General features: G+C 42.9%; 1 protein-coding gene across 3 annotated transcripts in view; it reads right to left on the reverse strand.

The window, feature by feature from the left end:
- The window catches only part of lamb2l (laminin, beta 2-like), a 49,737-nt gene that overhangs the window by 9,224 nt on the left and 24,712 nt on the right, over window positions 1-15,801 (reverse strand). For all 3 annotated transcript variants that reach the window (XM_068732859.1, XM_068732860.1, XM_068732858.1), the window contains exons 4-20: window positions 11,853-11,985; window positions 11,404-11,477; window positions 10,951-11,139; window positions 10,494-10,557; window positions 10,077-10,279; window positions 9,820-9,940; window positions 8,790-8,978; window positions 8,079-8,258; window positions 7,744-7,856; window positions 6,933-7,012; window positions 6,674-6,830; window positions 4,744-4,884; window positions 3,982-4,143; window positions 3,746-3,867; window positions 2,206-2,326; window positions 834-1,026; window positions 544-687 (exon numbers count right to left, since the gene is read on the reverse strand). In XM_068732859.1, the coding sequence (XP_068588960.1) occupies window positions 544-687; window positions 834-1,026; window positions 2,206-2,326; window positions 3,746-3,867; window positions 3,982-4,143; window positions 4,744-4,884; window positions 6,674-6,830; window positions 6,933-7,012; window positions 7,744-7,856; window positions 8,079-8,258; window positions 8,790-8,978; window positions 9,820-9,940; window positions 10,077-10,279; window positions 10,494-10,557; window positions 10,951-11,139; window positions 11,404-11,477; window positions 11,853-11,985 (2,386 nt within the window). The remainder of the gene's footprint in view (window positions 1-543; window positions 688-833; window positions 1,027-2,205; window positions 2,327-3,745; window positions 3,868-3,981; window positions 4,144-4,743; window positions 4,885-6,673; window positions 6,831-6,932; window positions 7,013-7,743; window positions 7,857-8,078; window positions 8,259-8,789; window positions 8,979-9,819; window positions 9,941-10,076; window positions 10,280-10,493; window positions 10,558-10,950; window positions 11,140-11,403; window positions 11,478-11,852; window positions 11,986-15,801) is intronic.

Here is a 15,801-nt window from a genome sequence, read left to right on the forward strand (position 1 = left end):
ATCAACACTTTTGTGTACAAATTCTCACACAACTCGTGCAGAATAATCCATAATTCTTGTTTATCCATTCGTATACTCACTTCCTCCCAAGCACGTGCATCTTAGTTAAAACCTTACTATTTATAACACAACAGTGTTGAAGGTTTTACTGAAATTCATCAAGAATTTTCTCCGTTTATGGATTCTTCATTCACCGTGGAAGGATGCGGGAAAAAAACAGGGTGAGTAATTCATATGTAATTTACAAAGGGGCAGTAGAGTGCAGAACGCACTCGACACACGACGTTGTGCTGACGTTGTGCCGACGTTGTGCCGACGTTGTGCCGACGTTGTGTCTGTATTAATTAATAGCCTCTATTTCAAAACAAGAGTCAGGCTATGAATGTAAATACAGTTCAGGGAGAATCTGGTTTACAGAACTGAGACATCAACAAAGGACGTCTGCAATAAAATGTCGCTTTGGTTTGACTTGTTTTTGGACAAATGGGGTTGAGTAGAGGTGTTATCATGTGACAGACTTCGCTGATCAGAGAGCAGACTCACCAGTGCAGCCGTTCACTCCGAAGCCGTAGGTTCCCGGAGCACACTGGTCACAGTGCCGACCCATCACGTTGGCTTTACAGCGACACTGACCTCCCACCTTGTCGCACTCGCCGCTGAGCGAGCCCTGAGGGTCACACTGACAGGCTGCATACGACAAATACAACGCAACACAGAAAACATCAGCCAATCATTCTTATCGAAAAAGCCACCAAGGATTTGAAATGTCAGTGGGTTTGATAGCAATACCGTCTAAATCTGTGCTTGTTTCACGTGTTTCTGCATCTACTCACACAGAGCGCCGTCATGAATGATGGATGAAATACTACAGATGAGTTTGGAGCACATCTCAGCCAGGACGGGCATCGGTGTGATCATGAAGGAATCCAGACACATGTATCGAATCATCTCCTCCCGCCGATGCTCTGCCTCTGGCTCGGTACCTTGGAACCCGGGAAGCTCCGTGTATTTGGGGATCAGAACCAGCTATTGAACAGGGAAAAAAGCAAAAGTTAAAAAAAGGAAAGGATTAAAGTCTCGTTATGGGATATAACCTTTCTAGAAATGTGCTATATAATGACAGGAAATGATGGTGAATTAAAGGAGGACAGATAAATGCTGCACCTCCAAAATCTGTTTCATGTTTAAATGACTTTAATGTATTTAAAAGAGCTCTAAAGGTACTTTTTATTGACAATCAATTACTGACTGATCCCAAGCCTAAATAAATTCAACATTTGTATTACCTCACCACTAGGGGGAAACCTCGTGGTGTGAAGCCTTTAGGGTCAGGGGCACTCGCTGAAAACATGGTGATGTTATAAAGACTACTGCCACCCAGGAAGTATCCAGACCCTTTACTTATTAAGTCAGACTTCTAAACTCACACTGTAACAAGTAAAAGTCCTGCATTGAGGATGTTACTTTAGTAAAAGTAATATCAGGAAAATGTACTTAAAACTAGAAGTAAAAGTACTCAATGCAGAGGAATGACCCCTGTGTTAGACTATTATACAATATATTATATCAAGTGAAGATTATTACTCATGCATTCATGTAAAAGCAGGATTTAACTGCTGTAGCTGGTTGGGTTGGGGCTCACTGATCTATTTTGAATCAGACTGCAACAAAAGATTCTTTTCATTAAAGATCAATTTCTCCGTCAATAAATTGATTGTTTTGGTGAAAATAGTGATAAATGTCCTCAGGGCCCAAAGTGAAATCCTTTACAACATCCAACCAATAGTATAAAGTCCTAAACAATTCAAAATAAATGTAAAAGATAATTATTATTATTAAAACAAAAGCAGAAAATATTAAAAATATTCATGTTTCATGTTTTTACATGAAAAATGACTTAAACGATTATCAAGTTAGTTGGCGATAATTTTCTTTCAATTGACTAATACTTATAGTTTCCGCTGCAACTTGAAAAGTAACTGGTAACTAAACCTGTCACATAACTGTAGTAAAGTTGAACGTGTATTTCCCTCTGAAATGTAGAGTAGAAGTGGAGTAGAAGTATAAAGTGGCATGAAAAGAACAGACCTTACATTTGTACTTAAGTGCAGCTCTTTAGTAAATGTACTTATTCCACCACTACTGCAGCCTTTCGAACAGACATGGAGGTGGATGATGAGGAATGCAGGCTGACAGTTAGCTCACCGAGTCGATCAGAATGAAGGCAGTGAGATGTCTGTGTGAGACGCCGTGGCGCTGGAACCTGATCGCAACCACGTAACGATTACTGGGCTCGAAACAGAACGGCCTGGGCATCTGGATGTATCTGGACAAACATGACACACACAAAACACTTCAATGCATACAGACATATTCATATATGTTTTGGGTTTTGCTAAGTTAAATATTGAGTTTTTAAGTGGACATTTGGTATCTGTCGACGTTTTTGGTGGTAGGTTGTTTCTTACTTCCATGTCTGACTTCTAAAGAGGCCACTAGACTCACCCTCTACCTGCGGTTAGCCCCGACCCCTCTGTCTGTGTTTTGGGCTCACTTCGCTAATTGGTTTTGGCTGATGGACCAACCACAGAAGAGGACGGAAGGCAAGCCACGGTCCGCTGAGAGCAAGATCCGGGACGGGTCTGACCTCTTAGTTCCAGATCAGTTCAGACTCTGAAAGGCTTTTCAGCTGATTACAACTCAACAGTCTCAGTGTTATGCCCCCCCCCCCCGATTTTTATCCTATATCCTTCTTTTTGCCTCCTTAAATTCAAGAATATCAAGAATTATTAACACTTAATCTGCAGTAATGTTTCTGATGTGTTGACTTTGCAACAGTGCAATAAGCTTTTCATATCGGAAGATCAACGTGACGTAAATAAGGCGGCGTAAAGATTTCAGGCTTTTAATGATCTTACCGTTCAAGCAGATTAAATGACTCTATTAACGAGCCTTATGGACAACGGAGCAACGTGAGAACAGTCAAAAGTAAATTAAAAATGAAAACGTATAATGCTAGAATTATGATGATCTATGAACCAAAAAGAACATTTATCATTGGACGGATGGTGATTAAAAGGATCACAACAGTGATTTAAATGTATCCATGCAGGTTATAGTGGACAGTCAAATGACACATATATTTCTGTATAGCTCCCAAGGGTTGCAATATTCCGGGAATATGCAATGTGGAAAACGTCCATGCGAATTGACAGAAATTTATGGGGAATCCTTCACTCGGAATGTTTGTGGTTCAGTGTTGCGCTCAAGGAGGGTTTGATTCTCTAAAGATAAGGGAAAGGTTCAATGAACCAGGACCAGGTGTTTGAGGTTATATATACAACCTCCCAGACTGTACCGTCCTCTGCTCGTCTCCAATAGGTCTCCTCATTGTTCCCCGCTCTAAATTTACAGTAAACAAAGCCGCTGCCTTCCTTCCATATCACGGTCGCGGATTGTTACGCAGGCTTTCGGGTATGTTTGCCTTCCTATTACTGCATCAATAGTAACAAATACCGCAGGGCACCGTGAAATAAGAATACAAACACAGGCCTGACTCGTACAAGCCGGGGCAGGTTGAAGTGACAACAAGGTAGTGATGCAATTCTTCCTGAGCAATGCAACAACACAAACTCTATCAACACCTGGGCTGCTCCAACAAACCCTATACTCTTCTCTCTCATACACACACACACACACACACACACACACACACACACTCACACTTGCTCATGTTTTTTGATACCTGTTCCGGTGCGGCAGAGTCACTGTGTAGAGCTGTTCAGTTGGTAGGAGGTTTCCACACCGGAGACTGGACGGCAGCTGTACAGATGTAATACTCACTATAGCCTCCCAGTCCTCTGTGGACTACACACACACACACACACACACACACACACACAAGGCTTAGTTGAAAAGACCACCATTAATTAGACATAAGAGATTTAGATGAATCTTGCAGGTCGCGGTGGTGTCACACACCTCGGGTTCGTAGCGGATCATGATGTCGTACTCCATGGCGTAGGGGATGTTGTCGATAGTCAGCAGCAGGCCGGCGCCGTCTTTGACGCGAGCGAAGCCGGGTCCTGTCCACGTCACCATGTGGCTGGGAGTGCGCTCTCTGTGAACGGTCTTCACATCCGGCTAAGAGAGACAGACACATCTTTTTGAAGGTTTGTGGAATAGGAAAGTCTAATAAAGCAGCTTGTATGAAGACTAGAGCTGCTTTTAGGTCGACAATCAAAAATTCAAGTGAAAAAAAAAATTAAATTTGAGGTTTAATTCATACTGTTAGATTACTGATTATATTACGTGTGTTTGAAAATCAAGTCATACATTTTTTGTCAATGACTGTGTGAATGTGTTTTGCACTATATTCACTACAGTAACTGTAGCAAAAATGTGAGCGTGAGAGTTTCTTAATTTGTGATTTGTAGAATAAGATTTGTGCACCTGCAATAAATAATTTGACTGTTGTGTTGTGTTTGTGAAAGATTAAAAGTATATAACTACTACATTTTTCTCTGTGACTTCAAATTTACTGATACACGTGTGTGACGGTTTTGTACAACTACAAATTCCACTGTCTCAGGTGCTCAGGTGTTTTGCTCCAATAATACCTTCATAAAACTACTGCTAGCCGACATATTCAGTTAACTTCAATTACTTTTATTAACTTTAATTCTTTGGTATCTCGTCAAGCCATGAATGAAATCAGCGAGTCATTCAAAACAAATATCCTACTGTCTGTTGAAGCTGGCGGATACGTCTCAGTGCTGCCCGATGTTGCTGTGAGTTGGAGGTGCGACGGTGACGGCGGTGCCTCCTCAGCTGGTTGCTCAGGTGCTGAACACAGTCAGTCTCTGCCTGAGGACGAACTTTGCCCTGAGAGGAAACGAGACGAGACGATAGAATTTTGATTTTCAAAGTCCCTATATTGATTCATTGCAGGGAGACACCAGATCACTGTCACATCATCAGTTCAGCCACACAAAAAATAAATAAAAGCAACTCATCTGAGCACAGAAAAATATCAACTTATCTTAAATTAACAATCAGCTCCCAATCCCCCCTGCCCCAGGGAGCATAAAACCCCCTAACAGCCCAAATTGAAGACAATAAGAGAGGAGAGGAAAAGACAGGAGAGGAGCGGAGATGACAGGAGAGGGGAGGAGAGGAAACAAGAGGATAGGAGACAACAGGAGAGAATAGGAGAGGAGACGACAGGACAGGAGATGACACTTGTGACTACACGCAGGGGTTCATCCTGCCCAGCTTTCTTGTTCCGATAAGTGAAAACAACACCGAGCACAATGAGCCACACTGTGCTAAACTTGCCGGAGCGTGACAGAGAGCAACAAAGAAAGTGAGGCTGAGAGTGTGTTTTTCTGCGTGTGTGTTGTACTGTAAGTGTGTGTGCTGCGCGGCAATAACTCGTTTTGACAGTTTGGCATCTGTGCCACTGTCTGGTGTTTTTATGGGTCACTTCAGCCGTGGAGTTTCAATTCTGTACAGAAATGTAGGATTTTAACTCCGGCATAATCTGTACTAGACACTTCATTTCAATTCATCCTCTAAAAACAACGACCTCATATGTCAAAGATGCAATCTCCTCTCACTCAGTGTCTTGCACTGCTGCCTTTTTTTCTCATAACATTCTGTATTTGCCTTTTTTCCCTCACATTCCTGCAGCCGTGACAATGTAAGTGTAAGTGGATTGTCTGAGCTTGCCTGAAGGGGCTGAATGGGGAAGTGGAGGGGGGGGCAGGGGTTTCCTAAAGAGTGGAGAGGATGGAGGTGGCTGGAGGGCGGTGAAGGAGACTGAGACGGTAAAGAATGGGAGAAAATAGTGATCAGTAGACGGATGAGATGCGTCAGTGACAGCAGGAACAGGCCTGTGGAGGTCTCTGCTGTAACAGGCTGGATGTTTGGACCTTAACGAGAACACTAATAGAATTCAGTGACTTAAATAAATATCCCTTTACTGGTTTAACAGGTTGAATAACACGCACTGCCTCACTTTACACAAACTTATATAAAATGTTGTGCAAAGCGATTACAAATAATCAAAGGTTAATATTGCAAAAGGACTTGGAGGAGGACACGGATAAGAAACATGGGCTCAAATTATCTCTAAGAGTGATGCGTCTCCCTTTCTCAAAAAGAAAATTTCAATGTCAAAAACATATTTAATCGTCTAATAAGGAACCTGTGTACTATTGGCTGACTGATGATTTTTGTTGTTGCTAATGTCTTATTTTCTTTTTTCTTTTTTTAAATCTGTTTATGGTTCCGTTAATTAAAGTCTTGTAAGCTGTTTTGCAAAATGTCAACTGTTATTTTTTTACAAATGTCTTGGAAATATACACCTTATTACTTTTTATGACTGCTCTGATGACGCAATTGCATGTTCATGCAAAACCCAATGAACTAAGTAAAACAATTAAATAAAAATCAAACATTTAGGAAAATCTAAGTAAAGACCCAATATTAAAAAACTTGGATCGAGTTAGACATGAGAGTGGAATTAATCTTCTTAACTTACTATTCCTTTATGTATTATTTGGGTTGCATTTGTGTCTGATTCTAATAAGCCTTCAAACTAATCTTGCCGGTTTATATTTCACCTCCTCCCCGGCTGTTCAGCTACACTGAATCTTAGCAGTGCGCTCACCGGCAGAGCAGCGTCACCGGGGGAGTGTCCGGTGGCGTCCTCGGCCTCGTATTTGTAGTAGTCCAGCGGAGCGCAGAAATACCCGGGCTGAACCTCTGAACACTGTCGGCCAATCAGATGCCTCCTGCAGTCACACTGGCCGTTCTCCATCACGCACCTGAAGTAACGGACAGAGGTACACTGTAGACTTGCGAAGCACAAGATGTCTCTTTACTAAAAAGCATATAGACGTATACATACAATTTTATAAAATCTCTACCTGTTGTTGAAGGCTCCACCGAAGTCACAGTCACATGATCGGCAGCCGGCCAGGTCGTTACTCAGCCCCCAGTACTCAGGCTGCAGGGATGGAAATAAATCTTACTCTCTGAACTGTGTCTGAAGCGCTGTCGTCCTTGCACAGCTTATATTGGTGTTACTTTGTAATATGCTCCTTTATCAATGTCATCAATATATCTATATGCAACCCTTGGCTGATGAAAAGTAAACCTCCACTTCGAAACTGAGCTTTTACGGCTGGGCAATAATTCAATATGATAATTTATCGTCTTTTAATGGAGTCGTATGGTGATGAAGTCAAATATCAAGGTATCGTGATACACAATTATGTCGTCAAAATTGATAATAACGAGCCCATACTAAATAAAAAAATAAAATAAAATGTGATCCATCTCAGTTAAATCAAACTATTGTCTTCATCTGATTACTCTCATTTGTGTGCATGCAAGTAAACATGGTCAGTGTATAGCTGGGAATAATTATTTATTTATTGCTCTATAACTTCACCTGTTCAACTGCTATGTTCATTTTGCACTTAAGTTCATAATAAGAAAATACTTTTCATTTGTCTAGTATTTATTTCCACACAGGAGTAATAGGCTTTACTATGTGGTTATTATATATATGAACTATATATTCATGGAACTACCAGAAAGCATGCTATGATATGCTTTAACAGCCAAGCAGCTTAACTCTGTCTGGTCTCTGAACAATTAACAGCAACTTGCATGATCTTTTCATCTGAAACCCAAAATCAGCAACAACTTTTTAGAAGAGGAACGGTCACTAACCAGACACTGGTTGCAGTAGCGACCAGTGACGTATCTTTTGCAGGAGCAGTCCCCACTGATCTGGTCACAAGGAGCCCCCATCATGATGATGCCGCGAGGGTCACAGTTGCATGCTGATGAGACACACACACACACACACACACACACACACACACACACACACACACACAGACACACACACAGACACACACATAGAATAAGAAGTGGCGGATGTGCTATTTACAGCTCTTGATGCACATTATGTGGTTTTGTATTCCGAAAACACTGTTAATCCATTTTCATCCGTGTTCAAACACGAAGCGTTTGCAGCGGCAGACAAACACACACATACGTACGCTGACAGCCCAGCGGGTCGTTCTGGCTCAGTCCGTAATAACCCTCCTTGCAGTCGTCGCAGCGCGTGCCTTTGACGTGAGCTTTGCAGCGACACTGGCCAGCGATCATCCCCATGTCCAGGTCGGTGTGACTGTCACACACTCCTCCTTCCAGCGATCCGACTGGGTCACAGTCACAGACTGGAGGTCATAGGTCGGATTGAGAGCGTAAGTTAAGAAGGGAAAAAAACAAATTGACATACAGTACATGTCAATGGGACACTTTAAATAGACGGAGAAGAAGACAGCAATGAGGAAATCCCTTTGAGAAGGTTTTAGCTTCAAGAGTTACATAAGACCTGTAAACTGACACTTATAATAAATAGACTAAAATGAGAGTGTATCTCTTGCTTTGAGACGTTCAAGTGAGAAACACTTTCAGTCTAGATGGGGGGTTAGGAGTTCAGTCAAACATTACTGCAGTGGTCATTGGAGACTTTACTGAGTGCACCTTCAGCTTCGGTTCAGGTGTTCGTATTCATTTTAAAGTGTCAAATAGGTGAGATAACCTCAACTCACTGGCTGGCAGATTTTTCCCAAATGTTTCAGGGAAAATAAAAACATTTCCACTCAACACTGGGGTTAATTTAGGTGCCGTTTATTGCAGTTCTACAGCGGACAATTCCACATAACAGCTGCGAAACGTTTTGCTCAAAAGAGCAAAAGACTCACCAACACAGACTCGCGGGTCCCTGATGTCCCTAACGGGGTCTTGGTAGTAGAAGGGCTGGCACGTCTCACAGTTGCGTCCCATGGTGTTGTGCTGACAGTCGTCACACACTCCTCCGCTGACGTTGCCCGTGGCCAAATACACCGCCATGTCAAAGTGGCACTGGCTTGAGTGGCCGTTACAGTTGCACTCTGGGCGAGAAATTGAACGAGACTAATTAGACTCACATGAAACATTGACTGTAAGAGGTAACCGCAATTTCCTCACTAGCAGTTGTTCAACATCAGCTTTTCTCATCCTCAACACTTTAAACTTTGCTTTTCTGAAGGAGGCAAAGATCTACAGTACCGCTAAGATTCATTGCAGACGTTTTCAGTCCTGATTGTGACACCTGGGCTTTGGTTATCGGCCGATATCGAGTACCGATCCGATACCAGTGATCAATTAATAAGCTGTATGCCTCACTGAGTGTAAGTGACTGGAATCATTCTTTTATGTGTAATGCAACGTCAGGCTTGACTAAAACGTTGCTTTCTTAACTTTGTAAAAGAAAACGTTGTCATATATTAATAAAATAATGTATCCGGTATCAGTATCCGATCAATGCGTCTTTAATTAGCAGGATATCGTTATCTGGAGGATTATTATACTGAACTTCAAATCTTAATAAAAGGCTTCCCAAAAGTATTTACAGCATCTCAAATACACTTTCAAGAGCAGATGATGTTGAATACACAAAACTATTTTAGAAAACTCTGTGTGTGTGTGTGTGTGTGTGTGTGTGTGTGTGTGTGTGTGTGTGTGTGTGTGTGTGTTTGTGTGTGTTTGTGTGTCAAAAATAAATTGTAGAATTGTACAAATTGCCTAAGCCTTCAAATAATCTTTGCAAGTAGCAACAGGCAACAATAATCCTCATCTGCATTTCTGAGTTCATGCTCACGTCATAATGTTTGTGAGACAGTGCATGTGTGTGTGTGTGTGTGTGTGTGTGTGTGTGTGTGTGTGTGTGTGTGTGTGTGTGTGTGTTCCCACCTCTGCAGGTGTGCGGGTTCTCCACCTCCGCTGGTCTCCATGGCAGGTCGTGGTGGAAATGTCGGCAGCGCTCGCAGTTTAGGCCCTCTGTATTATGTTTGCATACACAGCGACCGTGGATCTGGCCAATCACAATGCAGAAAAAATGATTAGCAGAGAGGTTAATGAAGGCATTGTCAATAATAACTGCATGATAATGTGTACTGAAAAGATGAGACGAGTTTCTAAACTTTTCTCGTGGTAGCCCTCTAGCTCACCATGCCGTTCTCCCGGGCGTCCACCCCCGGCACCGGGGCGCACTCTGAGGCGTGTCCGTAACAGAAGCAGCTCCCTCTCACCACCAGCTCATAGATGGCGTAGTAGTATTTCTGCAGGACGTCGAAGCGTCGGTCCAGCAGGTCATCTCCCAGAGTGTTTAGCTTGGTGAAGTTGATGCGCAGGTTGGTGATGCGCAAAAGTTCTGTAAAGGAGAAAAACAGTTTGATTATGGTTGATTAGTGAAGTTGACCCATTTCATGACAAAAGTGGAATTTCTTTGGAATGTTTTTAATGACTTTAATAAAAGCAGTATTGCTGTCAATACTTCCTTTTTGTGTCACCTTATCATAAAGCTATTGTGTGCTGCTAATAACAGTGTTTGTGATCCACATTCAGAGTTTAAAGTGTCCACTGGCCTTGAATGTCCAAGCTGTAGGGGTCTTTCACATGAATGGCAGGATCCAACACCTTATAAATGACCTTGAATACAGAAGAGAATTTTCACATTAGATTCTGAGTGAAATGAACATGTGTGCAAAGGCAGATCTGAGCTGGAAAGAGATTTGGTAAATCAGCTTCACTTAATAAATTGATGCTATTATGAGAAAAACAGAGTCACATTCCCATCGTCACTTGGACTTCATGAACATCAGTTATTTTAGATACGTATTTACACTTCCGTTTGCTTCGTGGCTACTTCATCATTCTTTCTAGTGTCACATACAGAGTAGGGGAAGACACAAAGTATTGAGAGGCGGACTGATGCATTGTTGGATTTGGTCTTTTTGTGGGATTTGAAAACAGTAAACATTTTGACATTGAACATTTCTTGTCTGTACCATTAGTGCTACCAGCACCTCCTCTACTTCTTACCTCTCCATTAGTGGAGGGTTCGATGTCGGAGTAACGCTCCTCGCAGATGACGTCGTTGATGTGGCGCAGTCCGTTGGCGGAGATGCCAGGAAAGGTCTTGGTGCAGTTTGAGGCAAAGTAGCGGTAGGGGCGCCACGTGCGGCCAAAATCAGCCGAGCGCTCGATGATCATGGCTGAAGGTCGGAACGTCTGAGGGGCAAAAGAGAGAAAATCTGTCGTTGTTCACTTCATCTGCACATGAGGCTTGTTTTTATGGACTTTATGAGACAAATCTTGGACATTTGACAGCACTTGGTCAGGCTGATTTATCTGGACCTTTTGTTTCATGTTGGCCTTACTAACAGTAAGATGATGGAATCCATTTTCTGAGTGTACACAACAAACACACACCTTGTGACGCACTCTGACAGGCTTGAGCGGAAGTTTGTACAAAGAGCAAATGAGTGTTCGTACCTTGAACTTCATGATGAGATGAGTGAAGTGGAATTCAGCCTCCAGGTTCAGTCGGATGCCGACACTCTCCTGTCCTGTGGAGGAAACAGCCGTCACTCAGTGTCAGAACAACACAAACCATCGTTCTTTGCATTTTTGTCTCTCCTTCAAGAAATACCAAAGTCTTCCAATGTCATCGCTATGAGGTCATAGGTGTTATGCTAGGTCTCATGTCACTCCTCTCAACAGAGTATGTTTTGATATTGACTTAATTATTTTTGCTAAATCCCTGTGAAGTCTGTAAGTTCTTTACCATCAGGATTTAATGACAACAACACAACAAGAAGAACAAAAATATTCCTCATAGACTCTCCAACATGCAATGAGCATATTAAACAATGTTATAGAGCAAATGCACACACACACACACACACACACACACACACACACACACACAGACACACACTCACCGTTGACAGACTGCCACCAGGTGTCTCCACTGCTGTCCATGAGGTAGATCACGTTTTCGATGCGGTGGCTGTTTCTGTGGCGGTACGGGTCGTAGCGATGCTGGGAGTTACACTCGAAGCACTTGTCGGACTCCTGTCGAGGCAGAAAACACACATTTGCTATCGACATGAGACGTTTCCTCGTATGTTTTATACATGGTGATGGAGCACTTTTAGTGTGGATGTTGTACTACATATGAAACAATTTTTTTTTTAAAGTGCACACAGTGCGTGTGCAAGTTGTGTCTCGTACATGTTGTAGCAATTATTGTAAACTGGAAGCCCGCAGGCCTCATACGAGTTATGAATGAATTCAAAAAAGTGGTGTGAAAAATTCTGGCCTTTGGGCAAATGTAAAGTGTCAGTCAAGCCGCTGTAATAGAGCTGTTTCCTCAGATCGGGGATTTCATCCGTCAAGCCAAAATAATGCGGGTAATGTGTCCCTGTGTGTGAATGGGACTAAAAGCCAGAGGGGACTGGATTGTGTCTCCACTGGGTCAAAAGATTAAAACGGAAGAATGGTTTGAGGGAGAGAAGCAAGGAGTAAAATTAGGGCAGGGAGAAAGGAGGGGCACAAGAGAGGAAGACAGACAGCGGGGGAGATGGAGGTAAGTGTGAGGATGAGTATCAAGTAAAAAAAAAAAAAAGAGTCTAGCAGCTCTGTGAGGCTGCAATTAGACACAGCGGCGCTTCAAGCAAAATGCTAGTGACAATGTCAACAAGCTGTTGTTTAGCAGGTACAATGTTTACCATGTTAAGTGTGTTAGCATGCTAACATTAGCACTAAACAAACCACAGCGGTGGCTGATGGGAATATCATTAGTTTATTAGTTTTGCAGGTATTGGAAAAATAAACTGGCGCTAGATAAAAAGTCAGGGGATCGTCAACGTTCCTACATTCCATCCTGAGGGGAACATGAATGTCTGTACTAAATTTCATGTCAATCCATCCAATATTTGTTTAAACAGTTCAATAAAAAACACAAATTTCAACCCTGTGGTGGCGCAAAAAGAAAAGTCATGGGATCACCAGAGTCAACAGGCTTCATCCTCTTGGAACCAAAAATGTCTGTACAACATTTTGGGCCGATCCATCCAGTGGATGTTGAGATAGTTTACTGGACAAGTGAAAACTTTGACCTGATGATGGCGTTAGATTAGTTGTCTGGGGATCATCCTGAAGGGACCTTGAATAGCAAAATTTCAAGGTAATTAATTTAACAGTTGTTGAGATATTTCACTTAAACCAAAAACGCCATGGTCGTTAGAGAAGAAGTCAGCAGATCAAAAGTCAGTAGGGTACATCCTCTGGGGACCATGACTGTCATGCCAATCAATCCAATATTTGCTGAGATGTGTAGGACAAAGTGGTGGACCAAGTGCTATCCCAAGAGCTATGCTGCTAGCGTGGCTAACAATCTATAATCTTGAATATTAGTTGATGACAGTAAGTTGTAAATCGATGAAATAAATATTTGACAATTTAGCAATACTGGGTCAACAGCAGATATACACAAACATCAAAACCTCTGTGCATGCTAGCGGGTAACCAGAGTATCTACTGACTAAGATAAATGCAACTCAGGATCCTGTTTGAGAGCATACACACAACAAAACATTTGAGATAGCTCAGAACGCTACTCAGCTGGAGAACTTTGAGAGAGCAGACTCAGAAACGAGCGCCCGCACTACCAGGATTACGCGCTTAAATCTGATTCTGCTCTTACAAGTCTGTGCTTGTGCGATCTCGAATGATGACTTGCAGACCGAGGACCGCTCAGAATATACTTACATAAATATGAGAGAGGGATGCATAAAGGGCACGGTAAGACAGCCATGAATGGATGGGGAAGATGAAGGGACGAATGGAGAGAATATGCAGTTAGCTGATGACATTGAGGAGGCAGAGGACAGAGGAAGGGGAGGAAGAGCTCGAAAGGCAGAGGGCATGGGAAAGATACGAGAATTTTGGGGAACTAGGCCAAGAGCAAGAGCTTGAATCTTGAGGGGTGTACTAGAAAAAGTTGGACAGGGTGGTTCGAGAAATGAAGGGGCAGGTGAGAGAAGTGGGTATGCAGCGGAGAGGGGTCCCAACGGCACAGCAGGGGTGTAGGACAAAGAAGGGGGCCGGCAGAAGGCGAGGGAGATGCTGAGAGAGGGTAGAAGGGTTTGAGAGGGCGCCATGAAGAGAGGAGGGAGCAGGGAGGGGGGGAGGGCTAAACAGGCAGATGAGGGTAAATTGGCACAGAGAAACAGTGGATTCCAGGGCAGCAGTTCTTAATTAGGTTGTTGTCAAGGGTGATTAAGCCGCTAACAACAACACGGCTGTTAAAGAGACTCGGCCCGAGAATTGAAAAGAAATGCCTTAAGTGTGCTAGAAGTGGTGTGTGTGTGTGTGTGTGTGTGTGTGTGTGTGTGGATGTGAGTGACCACGGGCGCACATACACCCACTTGTACATGAGTAGGTGAATGTGTGTGTTTTTTTCACGCATGCTTGCCTTCTTCACCTACCCTCCCTAATCCCGGCACAAATCTGGCCAAACCCTCATCCCGGAGCCCGGCTGCTGGAAAAGGACATTCCTTTCTACACAGTAGCACGTCCATCTCAACGCAATGTGCCATCTTTGGAGAGCCTTTGTGTAGCAGCAGTGTTGCAGTATTCGCTGAAGCTTTATAGAATTTACAGGAGTTGAGATCCAAGAGAAAGATTTGAGGTATTTCTAAAGGACATTTCCTTTCTGGCGTCCTCCATGTCCTCTGCCTGTATAGCATGGAGCTCTTCAGGCATACATGAACACTGATCAATAATCGTTGTGTTCATTACTATTTCAATGTATTAGGAAGATGTATGTTATGCGGTAAACAGTCAACATGTAAACATGGCCAAAACGTGGAGGCCGCCTATATATCTTCATAAATTGTAGCATCAATGTGGTATTTTAGTGTCACATTGACAGTCCCAGCTGTAGTAAAGAGTAGTAGAAGACATTCATTTACTTTGTTGATTATGGTTATAATGATGATATTGTCTTTAAAATTCAGATTATATATGCATCTCCATTTACTCTGTAATGGTAATAGGTAATGACCGTAGTTTCAGTTTCAGTTGGTGTTTGGTATGAGCTTGGGTGGCTTTAAGACCCTCCCGCCCTCCTCTGAGCTCTTATTTATCTCGCATTAGTCAAGCCTGGTCAGCTCAGCTATACGGCTTTCTGCTCCAACAATGCACTGATGTAAGTCTGATGTTGATTTTAAAACACTTCTTTGTCGCACTACGGTGGCGGTACACCCCACCTCCCTCATTCAGTTTGCTTTTCACCTCAGTTACAGCTCTGAAACGGATATCTCACGGCCCGTAACACATTTTCTCACCTCTCAGTTGCCTGCCATTCTTTTTGCTCTTTTCTCAACCTCTCTGACATCCCTGGAATTCTCCAATTCTTTTTTTCCCTCATTTTCCATGACCTTGCTTTCCCATCTCCTTATTCACTTTTCTTGTACCTTCCTCTTGTCATGTACAGTTTTAGTTCCAGTCTACCAGCTGGGTCTAAGGGCCAAACCAGGACCCCTTTAAAGGTCTTCAACACATATGGTTTAGCAGCAGCTCCCTAAACGCACTGCTTCTCCTGGGATACAAATGGGCATAAAAACTATGCAGTCTGAAAAACAGCCTCGGAACTTCTCCAAATGATTGATGAACTCCTGGACATTTAAATGTTGGCTGTGGGCCTCTAAAGTAGCTCCTGACAGACCAGCAGTGGTCCTCACCTGGATTTATGTTACAACAGGTTGTCACCATATCCTGCCCCGACCTATAGCAAGAGGGCCTCTCACCAATCAGACAATGTCAATCATGTTCAACTGGAAGTTGACACTGTTGGATTCTCCTGCCCTGAGGTAATGGAAGTGC

The sequence above is a fragment of the Cebidichthys violaceus genome, unplaced genomic scaffold (assembly GCF_023349555.1).
Source record: "Cebidichthys violaceus isolate CVI_PGR_0920_01 unplaced genomic scaffold, fCebVio1.0.p SCAF_6, whole genome shotgun sequence".
NCBI lineage: Eukaryota > Metazoa > Chordata > Actinopteri > Perciformes > Stichaeidae > Cebidichthys > Cebidichthys violaceus.